Source organism: Chrysemys picta, chromosome 1 (genome assembly GCF_011386835.1).
Source record: "Chrysemys picta bellii isolate R12L10 chromosome 1, ASM1138683v2, whole genome shotgun sequence".
In the NCBI taxonomy this organism is placed as follows: domain Eukaryota; kingdom Metazoa; phylum Chordata; order Testudines; family Emydidae; genus Chrysemys; species Chrysemys picta.
Genome location: NC_088791.1, coordinates 115,022,662 through 115,041,784, shown reverse-complemented (window position 1 = coordinate 115,041,784; position 19,123 = coordinate 115,022,662). Strand labels below are relative to the sequence as shown.

The window sequence follows — 19,123 nt, the reverse complement described above, 5'->3', positions numbered from 1 at the left end:
GGACCACAACATGCAGACCCTGGCTGATTCCTAGCTTCTCCCGTTCAGTCAGGCACATCTGCCCCTGTCTGCGTGTCCCTGCACCCCCCCTCAGCCAATCCCTGCCCTTATGCACGCTGTGCCTATGTGTCCCAGCCACCCCTGCCCCTATGTGGCCCTGCACCCCCACTCCCATTCAGCCCCCCACCAGCCCTTCTGAACCCCAGTGTATGTGACCCTCCAGCAGCCTGTGTGCCTCACTCTGTTACCTCCCCATATCCCATGCCTCCTCACTTGTCCCCGTATGCAGGGGCTATGAGGTCTGCAGCCTTTCTTCCTTGCTATCGGCTGCTGACTGCTCTGGCCAATGAGCTGGCTGCCCTATGTTCTGGCACCACCACAGCAGCCCCTGGTGGGCTAAAGGCACAATTGCAGCGTCTCTTCAGCAGAATGTATTTTCTGCGGGGGACATGAATTCTGTGTGTGTGCAGTGCTGCAGAATTCCCCCCAGGAGTAAACCATAACAGAGTTGGGCTTGGTCAGTATTAAAAGGGAGATCTCCAAAGGAAAATTCAAGTGCTGTAGGAGTGTTTGAGCTTATTAGGGATTTGTCATGATTATAGAGCTAGCTGCACCTCTCTCCCTTTTTTGGTCTCTGAGAGCACACCTTCAGGTGCTAGGCCTCATGCTCCTACCTGTCTTAGGGTGGAATTTCACAATTACACCATTCTTAAACTGGGCTCTAGGCTACAGTAGCCGTATATCAACCATCATTACCCAGCAGGTCCAACTAGGTTTGGTCACCTGCACTTCAGGAGCCAGTGACAGAACATTCTTCTTAAAACCAAAGTGTGTTTATTAGCAAACAGAACAAAGCATTAGAGAATTCTGTCTCTTCCCTCTCCATTCCTTTTTCATCCCTCAGTACTTCTCTCTAACCATTGCAATCCTGTGGAAAACAGCAGTATGTCTGACTTGGCCTATATATTGAGAGACAATCCTGGCCACTAGTTTCAAGATCTAAGCACCCGTGCACATATATTCTGGTGTGGTGGAAATAAAACCCTGCCTGCCATGGATTGATCACACCTGCTTGGGTTTAGCTGGTCCCTCAATGAACCTTATCTGCCTTAGGGCAGGCCTACACTACGGGGGAAAGTCAATCTAAACTACGCAATTTAAGTTACATTAGTAGCATAACTGAAGTTGATGTAGCTTAGATCTACTTACCGTGGGGTCCACACTATGCTATGTCGACGGGAGACCCTCTCCCATCAACTCCCCTTACTCTTCTCATTCTGGTGGAGTACCGGAGTTAATGGGAGAGCGATCTGCAGTCCATTTAGCGGGTCTTCACTAGACTCGCTAAATTGACCCCCGGTGGATTGATCACCTCAGTGTCGATCCACTGGGAAGAGGAGACAAGCCCTTAGTTTTACTTTAGCTGGCAGATATAGTCATGCTACCAAACCTTTTGGGCTTTATAAACTGGTAAATTGGATTCCATTTTAACAATACTAGTTAAATTGCCTCAAATGTTAGTTTCAGCAAGAACAAATTTTAATGTCCTTTTTTTTCCCATTCAGAACCCCCTAACACACATTTAAACAATTAGAATCAGAGATGTTTAGGCTACTAAACACTTAGAAGCTTACACTATAATACTGTAATGATGCACAGTATCTCCCTGATCTCATCTGAAGAGTTTTTTTAACCATGAAGAGTAGATGCTGTTTGTATCTATTCAAAGGTACCTTTTAAAGCAGACTGGTTACTGACTAGAGTGTCATTCATTTTTCTATTGTTTTTCTTAATGACTTCCTAAAGAAAATGTTACATTTTAAATTCTTACCAGTCATTCTGAGGATCCTTACAAGAGAAGGCAAACATTGTGCCAATGAACCTACCTTTTTGTTTGCTTTTGAATGTGAGCACCAAGGTAGAGCTCTGTTATCCTCCTTTAGGACAAATGTCTTTTACGTTGCTTGGAATCTACCATGAAGCCTTTCTTTCAAGTCTTATTTTTTGTTTAGCTATTGGCTTAAACTATTTCTCTGTGACTTCCCCCTGACACTGTGCATTTGTGCCCAAAATTCATGTCTGTTGCCAGCTGCTCTAGATACCAATGTACTTATCTATTGCCAACTGTTAACTTCCCTGTTGATTGTGAAGTGTACTATAACAAAGGGAAACACATGCCAGGTGCTCATTTGGTAGTGGCCAAAGAGATGTCGTCATTTTTAACTGAGCTAGTGTCCCTTTATATTATTCATTAATAAAACGCTGTTCTATTAAATTTGTTGCTATAAAATGGGTTATTAGTGATTGAGAAGATGCCACTTTTCTATCTGAGTCAGTACTGATCCAATTCTGCATTATGCTATAAGGGGGCACTTAGCTAATAGAAGTGTTATTGTTTGGATGTCCTGATATGTAAGTGTGTCCTGATTACTGAGATTGGTTCAAATTTCCCATTTAGTACTTTTTTCAAGAAATGGGAAATTAATCTTGACAATCCTGGCCAATACCACCCAACCTAAATTCTTGCTCTAGGTCTAGCTGTCTGCAGCGTTCTTCACTTCCTGCCCTAAATAGTTATGTATTGCTGCTATGCACTGTTACACCGCTGCTGTGTTTCATCTCAGAGGTAGTTAGTAGTCTGAGAGTGCAAAGCGATTTTATTTTGTATCTGTATATATATATAAATCACATATTCGGAGAAGGAGAGTGTGTGTGTGTGTATATTTGGACAATAAGACATGTCAATAAAGCACCAATGGATCTCCTGGGACAGAAGTTGATGTACACGCACAAGATTTTTATCATAAACTATTTATCCCTAAAGCAAAACATTTCTCTGAGTATATTTTTTCCCTGACTGCACTGACAGAATGCAGCTACCTGCATCCAGGTGTGTGCGCTGCCATCCAGTTTGCAGTTTTCTTTGCCTCTTCTGGTTTTTCTCTTGACTCTCTTCTCTCCATACAAGCCTTATCGACAGTTTCTCTGCTCCGAAAGTATTATCAGTTTATTTTACGGTTTAATGTATCAGCTTGCACTAAACAGAGCTCCCACTTTGACAGCTTGTTTTCTGCCTCAGTTGGCTTTTTCAGATGCACTGTTGGCATCGCTTCTCTTCAGCTGCTTATGCTGGCACAAAGGTATCACCGTTCTGTGCCCTCTGTCACTGTGTTTGAGAGGCGACTGATTCTGTCCCACAGCCAGTACTCTTCTTTGGTAGCCTGATTTTCTATTTATTATTCTTTAATAATGTGTTAATTTGCACTGTGGTGGCCCCTGGATGCCCCAGTCACAGGGCTGGTCTATGTACAATTTTTGTACCCCTTAAATTATATTGGTTTGAGGTTAAAGTGATACAACCCCCGAGAGTGTGAACAAAGTTATACTAGTATATAGATGTTAAACACTAACCTATACTGGTATAGTCCACATGGGGAAATTTACCAGCATAACTACACCTTTATATTTATGCCACTATGATTCCACATGTAGACGCTCTTATTCCAGAATAAGTGTGCCCACATGGGGAGTTATACTAGTATATGTTATGGTGTTGTATTAGTATAGTTATGTTGGTAAATTTCCAATTGTAGACAGTCCCTTACTCCTGTAAATGTACAGGAATAAGTTATATCGGTATTATATTAGCACCTTTCTACTGATACAGCTGAATCGACATTAGAGACATATACCATTTTAATTATTTCAGTAGAAAAATCACACCTATCATCAAAATAGTTAAGTCAGTGCAAAAACTATGGCCAGGCCCCCACTGTGCCAGGTGCTGTACACCCGCATAACAAAAATATAGGTCTGATCCATGGAGCATATCTTTTCGGGGGGAGGAAAGGGGATTTTGAAAAGGACATGTAATCAGAATCTCTACTGCCTAGAATCATCATTAGTCAGTGATGCCAGTTTTAAACTAAGGCTTCAGATGAATCTTCATTGCATGTTTCTGAAAACAAAGGAAAGAGATGAAGTTTCTTTGTGAAGTTTTATGATGCGAGTGCAAATTAACCTGATGCTTTGATGTAACATAGGAATTTATAGCATGATTAACTCTTAAGTTGAACTGCTTTGGGTGTATTAAAGGTATGTAAACTTACGTACCTTGTAATGAGACACATTGTTGAGGTTCTTTATAGTACACAAAAACAAGGAAAAACAAAGGACAAAGTGTGTAATTAGCTCTGAGGCTTACTAAAAGGATACTGGAAGAAAGCAGTGTGCAACATAAAACAAAGGAAAAGTTATTCTTAGTTCAATATTTTGGCTTGCAATATGTGAAATGTATTTTGGAACATTTTCCAAAAAAGTGTAACCAGTGTTAGAGCTAAATTCTTGATTTTATGCCTGGATCACACTACTTCAGCGGGAGATATTTGCATGTGAAATTTGGTCTTAAGTGAATATTAAGTGCCTTTGTGTACAGACACACAAACTAATAAATTGCAGTATCTCAAGTATCAGGAGAAATGGCTATATTTCCTTTTTTTTTTTTTTTTCTCTTGTCTGACAATGCAGCTGCAGTGACATAAGTTGTGCTAACATTTCATCTTACACGAGAACATATTTAGGAAGATTAGTTACTTGAATAAATGACCAGTATAAGTGATAAAGTGTTATAAAGAGAGAAGGAGGGGTGTTTCTTAGTGAAATTTATAGATCCACAAGGACTGTATATTTCTATTGACTGCTTAGACTGAAGTTAAGTGTTTGGGGGGTGAGCTTGTACATAAACTTGGCTATATATATGTCATGGTTTGAACATGATATATATTCTGTTTTGTTGATGAACATGGCCAAAATATACATAGAAAATATGATGCTTTCATATTTGGTGTTCTGGCAATGATCAAGAAGTGGAGCTGGGATTTTCATTGCTTGTATAAATAAGTTATTGTGCTGGAATGTGTGTCTGAGGAGAGATTAGAACAAATGGTGCAAAACCAAGATTCTTGACAAAGTAGCCTCCACCGTAATGAAGCCTTTTTTGAGATCTTTCCTTTTCATGTAAAATACAAAGTTCTCCTGAAATAACCTAATTCCAGTGCCAACAAGTTTTTCTGAAATACATGGGGCCAGATCTTCAGCATATGTAAATTAATGGAGATATATCAGTCTGTATCAGTTGATTCTCTGGAAAACTAGGGCTTAAGCCAGCAATGTACTAAGCATTCTGGCCATGATCCAGCACAGTACTTATGCATGTGGTTTACGTTAACCATTTGAATAGTCCCATTGACCCCAGTTTCTAGATTACACATCCTTTTCAAACGTATCCCTTTTTAAAGAGCCCTGGCAGGTCTGATGCAATACCCAAATGGTTTAACTAAGAATGAATATGAAAATGAGTAATAGTGCACTGTTCAAAATTAGTAAGTATTCCCTAGATGTAGTTTCTGAATCTTTGTCTATTTCAGTTTAGGTTTCTTACCACCTGTTTTAATGTCTGTTTCTTTGGATGTGAAGTGTGAAAAGATACGTTAGATGAGTACTAGTCACCATACATTTGGTTTCTTATATGTATGTTAGGTGACCAACTTTTCACCTGCTATTCTAAAGAAAAAAATAAGAAAGATAGCTGATAAAGTATGCAGTCATTGGTATCAAAAGCTAATTAATGCCACTAATGTCTTTTTTTTAAACCGCTGATGTGGTTGAAGTTCCAATATTGTGCTAACAATCTCATTTGATGTAATTTACTCCATTTTCCTCACAGCAATTACTGGGAGAGCTTTCAGAGGTAACACAAATTGCTATTATAAGTTACTGATTTTCTAAAATGTCTCTTTGTAGGCTGAGTCTTTTGGGTTGCATCATTTCAGAAATTCAGTAGTGCATACTTGTTTCTTTCATAATGATAAATGAAGATAACCTGATAAATGAGTAGACGAGGTCTTCAAAATACTTTAATTTTTTTTAAAAATTGAGTAAACTCAGTTTTAGTACACAGTTGGTTTTAGCACATGATTGCACAAATTTTGGAGTATGTTTTATGTAGTTCCACTTATAAATGTAGAATTTGAATGGTTTTCCCTGTTGGATTATATTTTCTTTCCAAATATGAAACTAATAGTTGGTCTCTTCTATGGGCATAGTGCTTGTGGGATGGCTCATTTGACAATGAAAGTCCAGGGATGTCAAATAAGAGTTACACCTGGTATTCAGTAATCCCTGCATTGAGGTTTGACTGTGGTGATGATGAAAGTTGATGTTTTGCTTTTTAATGAACCATTCAGTACCATCAAACCAGTAATGGTTTTTTCCCCGTGTTAAAAGAAAACACGAATCACATTGTGGGGCTAGCAGTTTGGCATTTTTAAATCTGTGAGCATAATTTAATTATTTTTGAATTTCCTTAAAACATTTTACTCTGATACTTATGAAGTACTTATATAAATTCATTAACTCATCTGTTGATGTATTAATTTGCCACTTTATGTTTCACCTGAAGAGTAGCTTTCTGTTTTTTCTTTCATATTCGTATTCCACTTTTGTGATGGTCATTATATTTTTAAGGGCAATTATTGGCATCACACCCAAATGCTATAGCACATAAAATGTCAAGCATATGAATTCCTGTAAGCTTCCCACATTGGATTGCACAAACCAAACAAAAAGTAATTGTAAGGTAATATATTAAACAATAAAATTGCATGAAACAAAGTAAAAAATCTTTTATGGGGAACATAATTAGGAAGATCTGTTAATTTAATAACTGACCACTATAAATAATGAGAGACTGCAACAGAGAAATAGAGGCGCGTTTCTCAGCTTAATCTATTAGCTTTGAAACCAATAGGACAGATTCTGAGCTGTTGTAAATCAGCATAACTCTGCTGGAGCTAAACCGATTTTTACACTCTCAAGATCTGGACCCGTATATTTTTGGGTTAAATTTCTCCATTTTGGCATTCACGCATAGGGGCAGCTGGTTAAAATTAATGGAAAGTTGAATATTCAAATATTGTTAAGGCACTGATGTGCTAATAGTTTAACACGTGGTTCCCACAAAGACTTCTCTACTTAATCTGTGATAAACCCACCTGTCCTGGGGGGATGGAGATATGTGCTCCAGGAAGGATTGAGGCCTGGGGAGTTCACTCATTTGTTTTGCCCGCTAAAAATAAAACAACTTCATAACTAAGAAAGAAGGCATCACTACTTTATATTAATATGTACTGCTAGAAATGCCAATACTTTGCTCCTGCAAACTATACGGAGTATATTGCTAGCATATTGCATTGTTCAGCTTGTACAATTTGCAGGGGACATGGCAATGTAGATTTTGTATAAGATTGCCACCCATCCAGTTTTTACCGTTCGGGTTTTGGCTTGTGTGTCTGGGTGCCATTTGACAATCCCTGATGTCCAGGTTTTTATCTGGGGGGGTGGAGCAGGGGGTGGGGCCTTGGGGGAAGAGGTGGAGCAGGGGGCGGGGCCACGGGTGTCCCATTAGAAAGGAGGCAACCCCAATTTTGTATGAGTGAGTAAATGTATCTTTCCTGCAAACCCTTTTGGAAAATACTTGCCGTTTAGTACAATCTGGTACATTCTAAAAAAGAAATTGCTCCTCAAAATTGTTTTTGAGCCAAATAATACATCTCAGCTGCAAGAGTTGATGTAGCATATTGTGGGAGGTGGATCAACACAAAGAGGCAGGAAAATAACCACAGCACTTCCCTACAGTTTGATGGCAAAATTGTAACAAACACCCACAAAGGCATCACTGTGTTAACGAAACAGACTTAAATCATAACACAATTGAAAACACGGTAGAAATGCGAAGTTGTTTAAATACAGATATGAGTTTTTGTCTACACAAGCTAAAGAACGTGTGTTAATTTTGCTGAATTGTTTGTTTCGAGGAAGAACACCCCAAAAAATCTGAAAAATTGAAATGTTTTGGGTTGACACATTTGAAATTAAAGCTTTTGATTTTTTTATTCAAAACAACTTTTCAGTTAAAAATTTCCTTTAATTTTGTTCATAAAAACCCTACAAAATATAAAAAATGCTCAGAATCAAAACAAAAGATTTCATTTTGAGTTGAGTGAAACTTTTCATTTGACCCAAAACAAAACTTTTTAAAAAAAATGTTTTGGCTTCCTGACAATTTTGTAAAATGTAATTTTTGGTTCAATTGGAAATTACTCCCTCCCTCTCCCCTCCTCCCCCCAACTCCTCCAAATTGCCAGTGAACCAAAAAATCCACTATTCATCCAGATCCAGGTAGGTTCACTTGGTGAACAATATGGCCTACGTTTATGCAGAAGGTCAGACTAGATAGTCATAATGATCACTGCTAGATGTGGGGTTTTGGCTTGGCCTGTTGCAAACATAGGAGTCAACAGCAAAGTGCAGATTAAAGGCAAGCTTTCCAAAGACTTGGGTATGTTTGACCTAGGATTTTTGTTTACCCAGCTCTTGTACATATGTTTAATCAGGTAAACTCCAGATAGATGTCTCAGAGGCCACGCAAAACCTTCAGATAACAGGAGTTTTGGATTTAAAAAACTAATTTTAGACAAATTTCATATTTGGAGGAAAGAAATGAGTTCTGTATAATCAATTTTGGGATGACACCATGCCAACTGCCTAAAACGGTCTCTTTGGAAGAGTGCATAGCGAGAGAGGCCATGGACATCCAATGAGAGAGTAGTACAACTTGGTATATAAAACCATCCAGGGAACTCGAAACAGATATGGATGGAATCTGCTCATAACTTTGGCCTTCTTACCCAACTGTGGCATTGGCAAAAGGAGATGTTGGTGATGGTGTTGGGATAATCAGAGCTTATCCTAAATAGTAAGACAGATGGACAGACAGACAACATTGAGAATCTTGATGCGAAAGTAAGTTTTTTGGAAAAGTGCAGCTGTATATCTGACACGTAGCATGCCTTTCTGGGATAAAATGAGATTGCTGACTGCAATGTACGCAGGTGCTTTCCTGCAGAAGGTTTGTCTTTTGAACACTGAGGGATTTTATGGTGCAGAGCTAATTATGTGTTTGCATCTCTTCAGAAACAAAGGATGGATTATGTTCTGAAACAACCCGATCCCAGTCCTGCTGCTCCATCACCACCTCCGACACCAGCTCCAGTTCCTGTCCCTCTCCCTCCTAGTACACCAGCACCTATTCCAGTTCCTGTGCCAAAAGCACCAGGAACCATTAGTCGCCAAAGCAGCACCTCTAGTGAGAGCGGTGGTATCATTATGCGAGACAGCCAGAGACACAAACAACTTCCTGTGGATCGTAAGTTTCTTCAAAACAGCCAGAAAAGCTATTTTCCACCATTTCCATCCATTTTAGCATTTTAAAAATTACACTTTTCAAGTTGTCCTTTGATATTTGGCTTTTACCATAACTTTAAAAAAAAAAAAAGATTTTTCCATATCACCTGGTGATCCTGTCCAATAACCAGGCTAAGCAGGGGTGGGACAGTTCCATACTTGAATGAAAGTTGTCCGAGGAAAGTAGCTAAAGTAGTAGCCGCAGAAAGTGATGTTTGGGGATTCTCCCTCGTAATGTGTAGTAGCCTGATGCTTTAATGTGATAAGGAGCAGTGGTGGAGATACTGTCTTTCAGATGAGACAAAACTAAGGTCACTTCATGTCATTAAAGACCTCATGACGCTTATTGCAAAAGGGTGTTAAACTGTCTATGTATCACAGGCTACATTTACACTTACACACGTCGCTACGTGCCACAGTGAAAGGCAGGCTGCTTACACAGTTGTCACGGTGTTGTGGAGCTACACACTGCAGTGAAAGGCTGTACAACAGCTATTACCTCCAACCCCAGAGGTGGCTGCATGTTAGCGGTGGAAAAATGTGATTCCCTGTGTGTTATTTTGGGAAAGCTTTGGGGATCCTTTTTGAATAGAAAACATTATAAAAATGATTGTGATATATTTGAAATAATTTAGTATCAGTCTTGATGTATTTTTGTGTTCAGATATATAGCAGTGTATTCCAGCATGCCAAGTGCCATGCTAGTATTCTGGGAAAAGTTACCCTTTCCTTTAATGCACATGGTTGCTGCTGTCCTTGATTTCAGCATTTAGCAAGCAGTTAGGGCTCTCTGACAGGAAGCAGAGGCTAAAACTGCAGAAGAACAAGCAAGGAGTTAATTTCTTATATTTTCCTGGCTTGACTGAGAGCACGTGGCCTGAAATTATGGCAGTTCTTTAACAAGAGCTCCCCCTAATCAAGGAAGAGAGATGGAAGAGGTTGGCTACTGGAAATCTCACAAATATGTACATTTACCAATGACATTTCCAAGACCTTTTCCCCTCTGTTAGGACTTGGTTTTCTAGAAGTGTATTTATGTTACACTAGTTACAACACTCAGTCTGTTTTGTAGAGAAGATATAAAATTGTCAAGGGGTAACATTTTTCAGAAGTGTCTTAGGCATGGCATGTAGGAGGCTGAACCTCAGTAAATCTATGGGATTTAGGCTAACTCCATTTTAAAAATGGGACCTAGGCGCCTCGGTCACTTATGTGCTTTTGAAAATGTCACTCTGGTTCTAACATGTCTCGGGCTAAGGCCCTCGGACGATCTGCCAAGGCGTTGGCAAGTTTGAGGATTTGAAGTTTGCATTACAAAGTAGGAATGTAACTGAAGACTGAGTCCCCTAAACATGGTTGAAATTGTAGCATAGACAGGCCCATAAGTGAACTTCAGTATCTCTACCAACCATTCAGACCCATATGTCAGGAGATTAGGACTAGGGGACAGTTGACACAGCACTTTATCTAGAACATGACGCTGGATCCAGCATTGTATGGATGTTATCTCAAGTTCTGCCCAAAACAGTGTCTTAAATGGCATTGGTTCTCCACTTGCGAAGTAACTCCCTGCTCTCCATGTGTCAGTATATAATGCCTGCATCTGTAACTTTCACTTTATGCATCTGAAGAAGTGAGGTTTTTACCCACGAAACCTTATGCCCAAATAAATCTGTTAGTCTTTAAGGTGCCACCAGACTCCTTGATGTTTTAGTAGATACAGACGAACCCGGCCACCCCCTGATACTTAAATGGCATTTGTAACACAGGGCTGCTGTGTCCCTTACTGTGTAGCCCTCGAATCAGAAGGGTTTTTTACAGTAACATAATTCCAATAATTGAGCAGTTTTACATATGTCTAAAACCAGCACTTTAATAGTGTAGTTTAGAAATCAGACACTCTGATTTCTTTCCCCAGAATTGAAGAAGAGCTCGGTGTAGTTTGAAAGCTTGTACCTTCCGCCAGCAGAAGTTGGCCCAATAAAAGATACCTCACCTACGTTGTCTCTAGTTTACAAGTAACTGTTACAAACTGAAAAGGTGATACTGAAATGAGATCTTAAGTGATTTGGCTGTTTGTGGGTTGACAGCTCTTCCCTTTTTTTCCTCACTCTCTGGCATGGCAAAAAATCCTAGCAACATTTCTGGTAAAGTTGTACTAATGTCCATGTTTAGTTCTCTGAGAGAGCTCTCCCTTCCATGTTCCCAGTAAGTGAGAAACATGCCTTACTGAATAAACACATTTTTCAGTCTTCAGAGCTAAATCAATAAGGCATCTTTCATTTGACCTATTGAGACAAACTGTTAGTGCACTTTGAACTTAACTTCACTGGGGCCCATTATGTCCTTTCCTTCTGGAACAGGCTGACTATTTAAAGAAAAGCTCTAAGAACTAATTTAGCCATTAACTAATGGGGCCAAAAGGATGTGGATTCAATGTCCTACAGAAATATTACTTCAGCTATGAAAATCCCTCAGGGTTAAGCCTCTCTCTGCATTAGCTGTCATTATCACCACAAGGTAATATTGCACCTACACTATGAACTAGATCTACAGTTTCATTTTGGGGACAGTTTATTCATCTATCGGAATAAGTGAGTTGTCACTTAAAGGGCAACAGAGATGATAGCTCATAAGCATGAGGCAGGTCTTCAATCCTTAGAAAATAATTCCAATACTTCCTTCCTCTGAGGTTGTGTTCTGAGTTAGTGCTCCCAGCCAAAGCATATAACCTTCCAGAGAGGTACAAATTTCCGTTACAGAATTGACCCAGTGCTCATCTGGTTCAGCTTGCTGTACACTAGAGGCCAATGCTGGAAGCTTCAGAGAAGCAAAATTTTGTTGTGTGGAAATTCTGGAGAATTTGGTAAATATCTTGCTAATTTCCAATGACCCTAAGCACCAGTATCTTAGTAAGGTTCACTAAATACCTCTTAAAATCTCAGCAGTGATACCATTTAAAATAAAAACAAACTGCTGTTTTGCTCTCTATTATAATTTGTATCTACCCCTTCTCCAAAACACTCATTGCGAAAGTGGATTTAAATAGTGACAGTTGCTTGCAGAAGGAATGCAGTGAACGCTAGGGATGGTCAAAAATTTTCCATCTGAATTGTTTTTCAACTGGGTTTTCCCCAAAATGTGTCTGTTTCCCACAGCCAATGTCAATGTTTTGTCAGAAAATTAAATGCCCCAAACCAAAATATGTTGATTTGGAAGTGCTGCCGAAGTGCCTTATGAGACTTGTTGTTCAGCTACTGCACGTTTGTGCCCCTTCTCATCTACAGCCTGGACATCTCCCCTGCAGCAGCAAGGTCTTCCCCCACTCCCTCTTTTGGTTTTTGTCTGAAAATTTTCAGTATTCAAAATTTTGCAGAAAAAAAACAAATATTCTGTGGAAAATTAAGCAAAAGTGATTTTTTTTTTCATTTTTATCAAAATTTTCCATGGAGTAGAAAAAAATATTTTTGGACCATCTCTAGGGAATGCTTTTTTTGTTTTAAAAACAGAGTGTGGTGGTATTAAGAGCAAACATGCTTTTTTCTCAAAAGCATCTTTTAAAAATAGATTCCCTGTTGTGTTCATCTTTTTTCGTCTCTCTTTTTAGGTAGGAAATCTCAGATGGAAGAGGTACAGGATGAGCTTATTCACAGGCTTACCATTGGCCGGAGTGCTGCCCAGAAAAAGTTCCATGTGCCACGACCAAACATACCGGTAGTTAATATCACTTATGATTCCTCTGCTGAGGATGTGAAAATGTGGTTGGAGTCAAAAGGATTCAGCCCAGTGTAAGTCTGAGGATGAACTTGGGGAAACTCTAATTTCAGAATACTGTATAAAGGGAAATAAACTACAATTTTTCAAAAGAGACTAGGATTTTGACTGTCTAACTTGTGGTGTTTTCCAGATTTTCAGAATGTGCTGAGTACTCCCTCTGAAAATCCATTCCCCTTTAATATGGTGTCTTAAATTGAGCCCCCAAAATATTGAGGCTCTCAAAACCACAAGTCACTCTTGAAAATGTTGTCCACATTTACACTTATTCTAACAAAAGGAGATCAGATTGCACCTCCTGTCGGTGACTGACTTCCATCCTAATAACCTGTAAATCTCATCTTCAAAATTAGAAACTCATTTCACCCAAAATGAGCCGAGCGCTACAAGGTGCTGTTTTTTTACTACAGGGTTCCACTTTAATGGATGGTAAGGGCACTTAGCCCCTTGCAAAGTCAAGGAAAATATTAGTGGATTTGACCAGTTTTGAGGTACTAATGTTGAGTACCTCAGCATCAAGGCCGGCTCTAGGTTTTTTGCCGCCCCAAGCAAAAAAAAAACAACCTCCGAAAGCGCAACTGCTGAAGCAAAAAAAAAAAGTGGCCGGGGTGCCGCCCCTGGAATTGTGCCACCCCAAGCAGAAGAAAATGGCTCATGTTTCTCAACTCAACTGGTGGATTTTTATTTATTTTTATTGTGCTTCCCACAGAACTATAAAATCTTATGGTGTTCACTCTCTGCTCTGCCTTTTTTAGGACTGTCAATAGCCTTGGAGTGCTGACAGGGGCTCAGCTTTTCTCGCTCAATAAGGACGAATTAAAGACTGTTTGTCCTGAAGGGTCTAGAGTCTACAGCCAAATTACTGTACAGAAAGCTGCATTAGAGGTATGTCTAACCCCTCCCATCAAAATGGCGTATACTAGCCGGTAAACATGAACAATTCTTAGGTTGGTAGGGTTCCCAATCTCTAATCGTTAGCAGTTAGGATGAGATTTTCAGGGGTCAGATTATCCTACACCTACTGTTAGGGTTCTTATGCCTTCCTCTGGGGCATTGGATGCTGGCCATTATCAGAGGTTAGATGGACCACTGGTCTAATCCAATATGGCAATTTCTATATTCTTCTGACGGTAAAATCAGAGGTGATTCCCCCTCCTTCTGATCTTCATCACTCATTTTGTCCTTCTCTCCTGTTCTCTGCTACCTTCCTCTTCCTCTTCTCCCCATCCTCTAGCACAGTGGTTTTCTACCAGAGGTACGCGTACACCTATGGGTACACAGAGGTCTTCTGGGGGTACAGCAACTCATCTAGATATTTGCCTATTTTTACATCAGGCTACATTAAAAGCACTAGCAAAGTCAGTGCAAACTAACATTTCATACAATAACTTGTTTATACTGCTCTATATAGTATACACTGAAATGTAAGTACAATATTTATATTCCAATTGATTTATTTTATAATTATATGGTAGAAATGAGAAAGTAAGCCATTTTTCAGTAATAGGGTTCTGTGACACTTTTTTGTATTTTTATGTCTGATTTTGTAAGCAAGTAGTTTTTAATTGAGGTGAAATTTGGGGGTACGCAAGACCAATCAGACTCCTGAATGGGGTACAATAGTCTGGAAGGTTGAGAGCCACCACTCTAGCAGGCTGCAGCCATTACAGACTGAAATTCTTCCTTTCTCTACTCTCCCCACAATGATATTCCACCCATTAGTGGGACAGTGTTTGGAAAGACAAACAGACTTGATGCATTTTGTAGTGATGGTAATGTGTGCTTATAGCCAGCCATTTTGCCTAGATAATCAAGAATGTGTTCCTTCTTAGAAGGGATCGGTTGAAGATTAAGAAATGTGATAATGGTGGTGAATAAGGGCTATAAGATCACCGTGGAGAATCATAAGTAATTATTGATTGACATTTGTGTGTGTTTATACACATACCCTCCCCTCCCCTACTCCCCCATGATTTGTAACTTTATAAAGCTTGACATTTACAACAGCTTTTTGTGATAGAAGACCTCATGAATAAATTTAGATGGGAAATCAGAAGAATGTTTCTTACCACTAGAGGAGTGAAGTTCTGGAAGAGCCTTCCAATAGGAGTAATGGGGGCAAACAACCTAACTAGTTTTAAGATGGAGCTTGATAAATTTCTGAACAGGTTTACATGATGGGGTTGTCTACAGTAGCAGGGGACTGGATTCGATGACCCAGGAGGTGCTTAGCAGTCCGGTGTGCTGTGTTCCTGTTTTCAGATGTGCTAAGCATTCCCATCTCAGTTAGACTTGTGGGTACTCAGCACTTTAGAAAATCAAGTCCAGTGATACCTGTTTCCCTTGGATTGGACTGAGCTGATACCACCAGCTGATTTGGCCTAGGAAACCAAACGTCCATTGGATAGTGATGATTTCCAATCTCTATCTTCGTCATCTTGTTTGAACTGGTAACCTTGAGGTGAAATGTTCCTTTACCAGTCACCAGAGCCATGCATGCCACTACCAATGCTGGCACTGTGGGAGGCAGTCTCAGCAGAGAAGCAAAAAACAGAATGAGCCATGGAGACCAAATATAAACCTGAAAGTGGTGAACTGTCCAGTTCAGGACTGAGGCAAATGAGCTGGGCAGTATGGGCAAGTAGGCACTGTTGCTACTCTATGTAATTTTAGTCTTCCACCCTCAATTCAGCACTTGAAAATGGCAACAGCCAGAATGACTATACTGGAAGAATGCCTTGACCATTGTGTTTACATGTATTATATTTTTGTGTTTTACTTACTTTGTCTATAGCTTCTGTACTTTTATTGGAAAATAACAAACCCCCACTCTCAACTACTTGGATGTATATAGGAGGGAATAAGTTACTTAAAATGAATTATACCCACATTTATTTTTACTATGGCTTTTTTAATGTCAATATGTTTTGGAAATTATCCTCTAAGTAAATGTACCCAGTTTTAAAATACAGTAACCCCTCTCTTAACGTTGTAGTTATGTTCCTGAAAAATGCGACTTTAAGCGAAATGATGTTAAATGAATACAATTTCCCAATAAGAATTAATGTAAATAGGGGGGGTTAGGTTCCACTGAATTTTTTTTACCAGACAAAAAACTATATATTATATAGATATACACACAGTATTAAACAAACAGTTTAATGCTGTTCACAGCTATGATGATTGTGAAACTTGGTTGAGGTGGTGAAGTCAGAGGGTGGAAGAGGGAGGGATATTTCCCAGGGAATTCCTTGCTGCTAAATGATGAACTAGAACTCAGCTGAGCCCTCGAGGGTTAACACGTTGTTAATGCAGCCTCTCACACAAGGCAGTACGAACACGAGGGAGGGGAGAAGCATAGCAGACAGAGACAGACACACACCTTGTGTGTGGGTGAGAGAGATGCACACTGCCCCTTTAAGTAAGCTGACCCACTCTTAAGTGCCTAGTCTTTTTAAGTGGATCAGGAAGTTGAGACAGCAGCTGCTGCCCCAAGCTCGCTCTGTCTCTCTCCTTCCGTGTCCCCTCTCTGCTCTATATGGAGAAGGGGTAAGCGGGGTGCAGGATCAGGGGGGAGGGGGACACCCTGATATTAGCGCCCCCCCCCCCCCGCACAGCAAGCAGGAGTCTCTGGGAGCAGCTCTAAGGCAGGAGCAGCACATGGCAGTGGGGGGAGGGACAGCTGACCTGCCCGGCAATTGATAGCCTGCTGGGTGGCTGCAGCACAGGGAACTTAGGAGAGCAGGGAACTAATGGGGAGCTGCTGGTCCACCGTGGTTCCAAGCCCCCACCAGCTAGCTCCAACGGGCTGCTCCTCCTGCAAGCAGTGGACAAAGCAGGCGGCTGCCAAATGACGTTAGACGGGAGCATTGCACAACTTTAAACAAGCATGTTCTCTAATTTATCAGCAACGAAACAACGTTAACCAGGACAACTTTAAGTGAGGAGTTACTGTATCATGTTTATTACACAAGTGATTCAGACACTTGGCATATGAATAACACAACTGTAGACATCCACACACCTCACAGGTGTTACAAAGTGGGTACCATACTGGTTTGATGGAGGCAGTCAAAGAAACAGGAAACTTAAACACTGATTGTGAAAGGAATCCCCCTGTTAATAGTTTATGCTGTCAACGGGCATGGTGGTGTCCTATAGGGTATTAAATTAACTGTGGAGATGTACTATGAGCAGATGTGGTCTTTCTTGTTGCATATATCTAGGAAAATATTCTTGTGTTCAATGGATGTTAATTTGAAAATTGAACATGTATCAGGTTAGTAGAAGTCTCATTCTCCCTCTCTGTTCTGGGCTTTTTTCGCTCGCCTTTGGTTTCTGTTGTTTCTTCATTCTGCAGGAATTTGAGTGGTCCAGGCTTGTCTATTAAGGTTACCTGCAAATGTAAATATGCAGGTATTGGAAGGAGGTTGATCTTTTTTGTTGGTTTCTGTAAGGCGTAATTAAAATTCAGTCTCCACTTTATCATTTGACTTTGAACTTATTAAATTAAAATTTAATCTTTTTTGGACTATGTGATGCTTTAACCCAGGGGCGGGCAAACTGTTTGGCCTGAGGGCCGCATCGGGTTTCGTAAATTGTATGGCGGGCCGGTTAGGGGAGGGGGTCATGGCCCGGCCTCCACCTCTTATCTGCCCCTCCCCCCCCGGCACTCCTGCCCCATCCAACCCTCCTGTTCCCTGACGGCCCCTCGGGAACCCCTGCCCCATCCCCACACCCTCGCTCCCTGTCCCCTGACTGCCCCTGGGCCCCCGCCGCCCCATCCAACCCCTCCTCTCATTACTAACATGCCCCCCCAGGACCCCTGCCCCATCCAAACACCCCTTCTCCCTGTCCCCTGACTGCCCCCCGCCACCCCATCCAACTGCCCCCCGGAACCCCTGCCCCCATTCAACCCCCTATTTCCCCCCCAACCACCATCCACACCCCCGCCCCCTGACCACCACCCCGAACTCCCCTGCCCTCTATCCAACTCCCTGCCCCCTTACCACGCTGCCTGGAGCACCGGTGGCTGGTGGCACTACAGCCGCACCGCCCGGCTGGAGCCGGGCCACGCTGCCAGTGCCTCAGCCACCACCATGCAGCTCAGAGCACCGGGTCTGGCCCGGCTCTGCAGCTTCGCTCCCCCACTGCCCAGAGCATTGCGCCGGCGGCGAAGCGAGTGAGCTGAGGCTGTGGGGGCGGGGAGGGTAACCTCCTGGGCCAAGGGGTTGGGGGCCGGGCAGGACGGTTCTGCGGGCCGGATGTGGCCCGCGGGCGGTAGTTTGCCCACCCCTGCTTTAACCCCTCTACTGATGTCCTACTGGAAACATTTGATCACCCTGAAGGAGCATGTTTTTTTCTATGCACGTCTATCCTGCCTCCAAGAGCATGTTGTTACTTAAATTGCAGAAAGCCAGTCTGCTTGCAATTGAATGGCAGTGGCCATTTCTGAAACATTATCTTTACACCAGCTAACAAAAATGAGCTGTCTTGTTCTTAAAAGATAAAGAAATATGTTATCACTCAAACTGGAAGCAATTCAAATAATAGAAGTTTATAGAGCCATGTAAAATTGTTAAACCAGTGTAGCCCATGACATACAGATTATCTAAGCACAATTAACTCTTTTCTATAAATGTCTGAATAGCCATTGGGTTATGAGTTTAGCCATACCGATCTAGCTAATATATAGAACAAATGATTAGATTCCATGTACTCTAGATTTTGCATCCTGTGTCTAATAATTGTGACCTGTGTATCAGAGGAATTGACTCTTAAGTCAGTGCAGGTACAAATAACATTCCATGCTGGACTAAGTCTGGATCCACCCAAACAAATTCCTCTCCAGGCTTGTCCGAAGACTGCTCCTTGATCCGTGTCCTCTCTGTGATGCAGGGGTGCTCCCAAAGTGTGCACCAGCTTCAGGGAACCAGCCTTAATCCACCTCTGCGTAATGGCTAATTCTTCAGTTAAGTGGTGAACTAATGCCTTAAACGTAGGCTACTGTAATTCAGTAGTTGTACCTGTAGGAAAAATAATATGC

At 41.1% G+C, this 19,123-nt stretch overlaps 1 protein-coding gene across 21 annotated transcripts in view; it reads left to right on the top strand.

The window, feature by feature from the left end:
• EPS8 (EGFR pathway substrate 8, signaling adaptor) overlaps positions 1-19,123 on the top strand; it is a 199,669-nt gene that overhangs the window by 176,580 nt on the left and 3,966 nt on the right. For all 21 annotated transcript variants that reach the window (XM_065567473.1, XM_065567446.1, XM_065567453.1 and 18 more), the window contains 3 exons: positions 9,034-9,265; positions 12,911-13,091; positions 13,833-13,962. In XM_065567473.1, the coding sequence (XP_065423545.1) occupies positions 9,034-9,265; positions 12,911-13,091; positions 13,833-13,962 (543 nt within the window). The remainder of the gene's footprint in view (positions 1-9,033; positions 9,266-12,910; positions 13,092-13,832; positions 13,963-19,123) is intronic.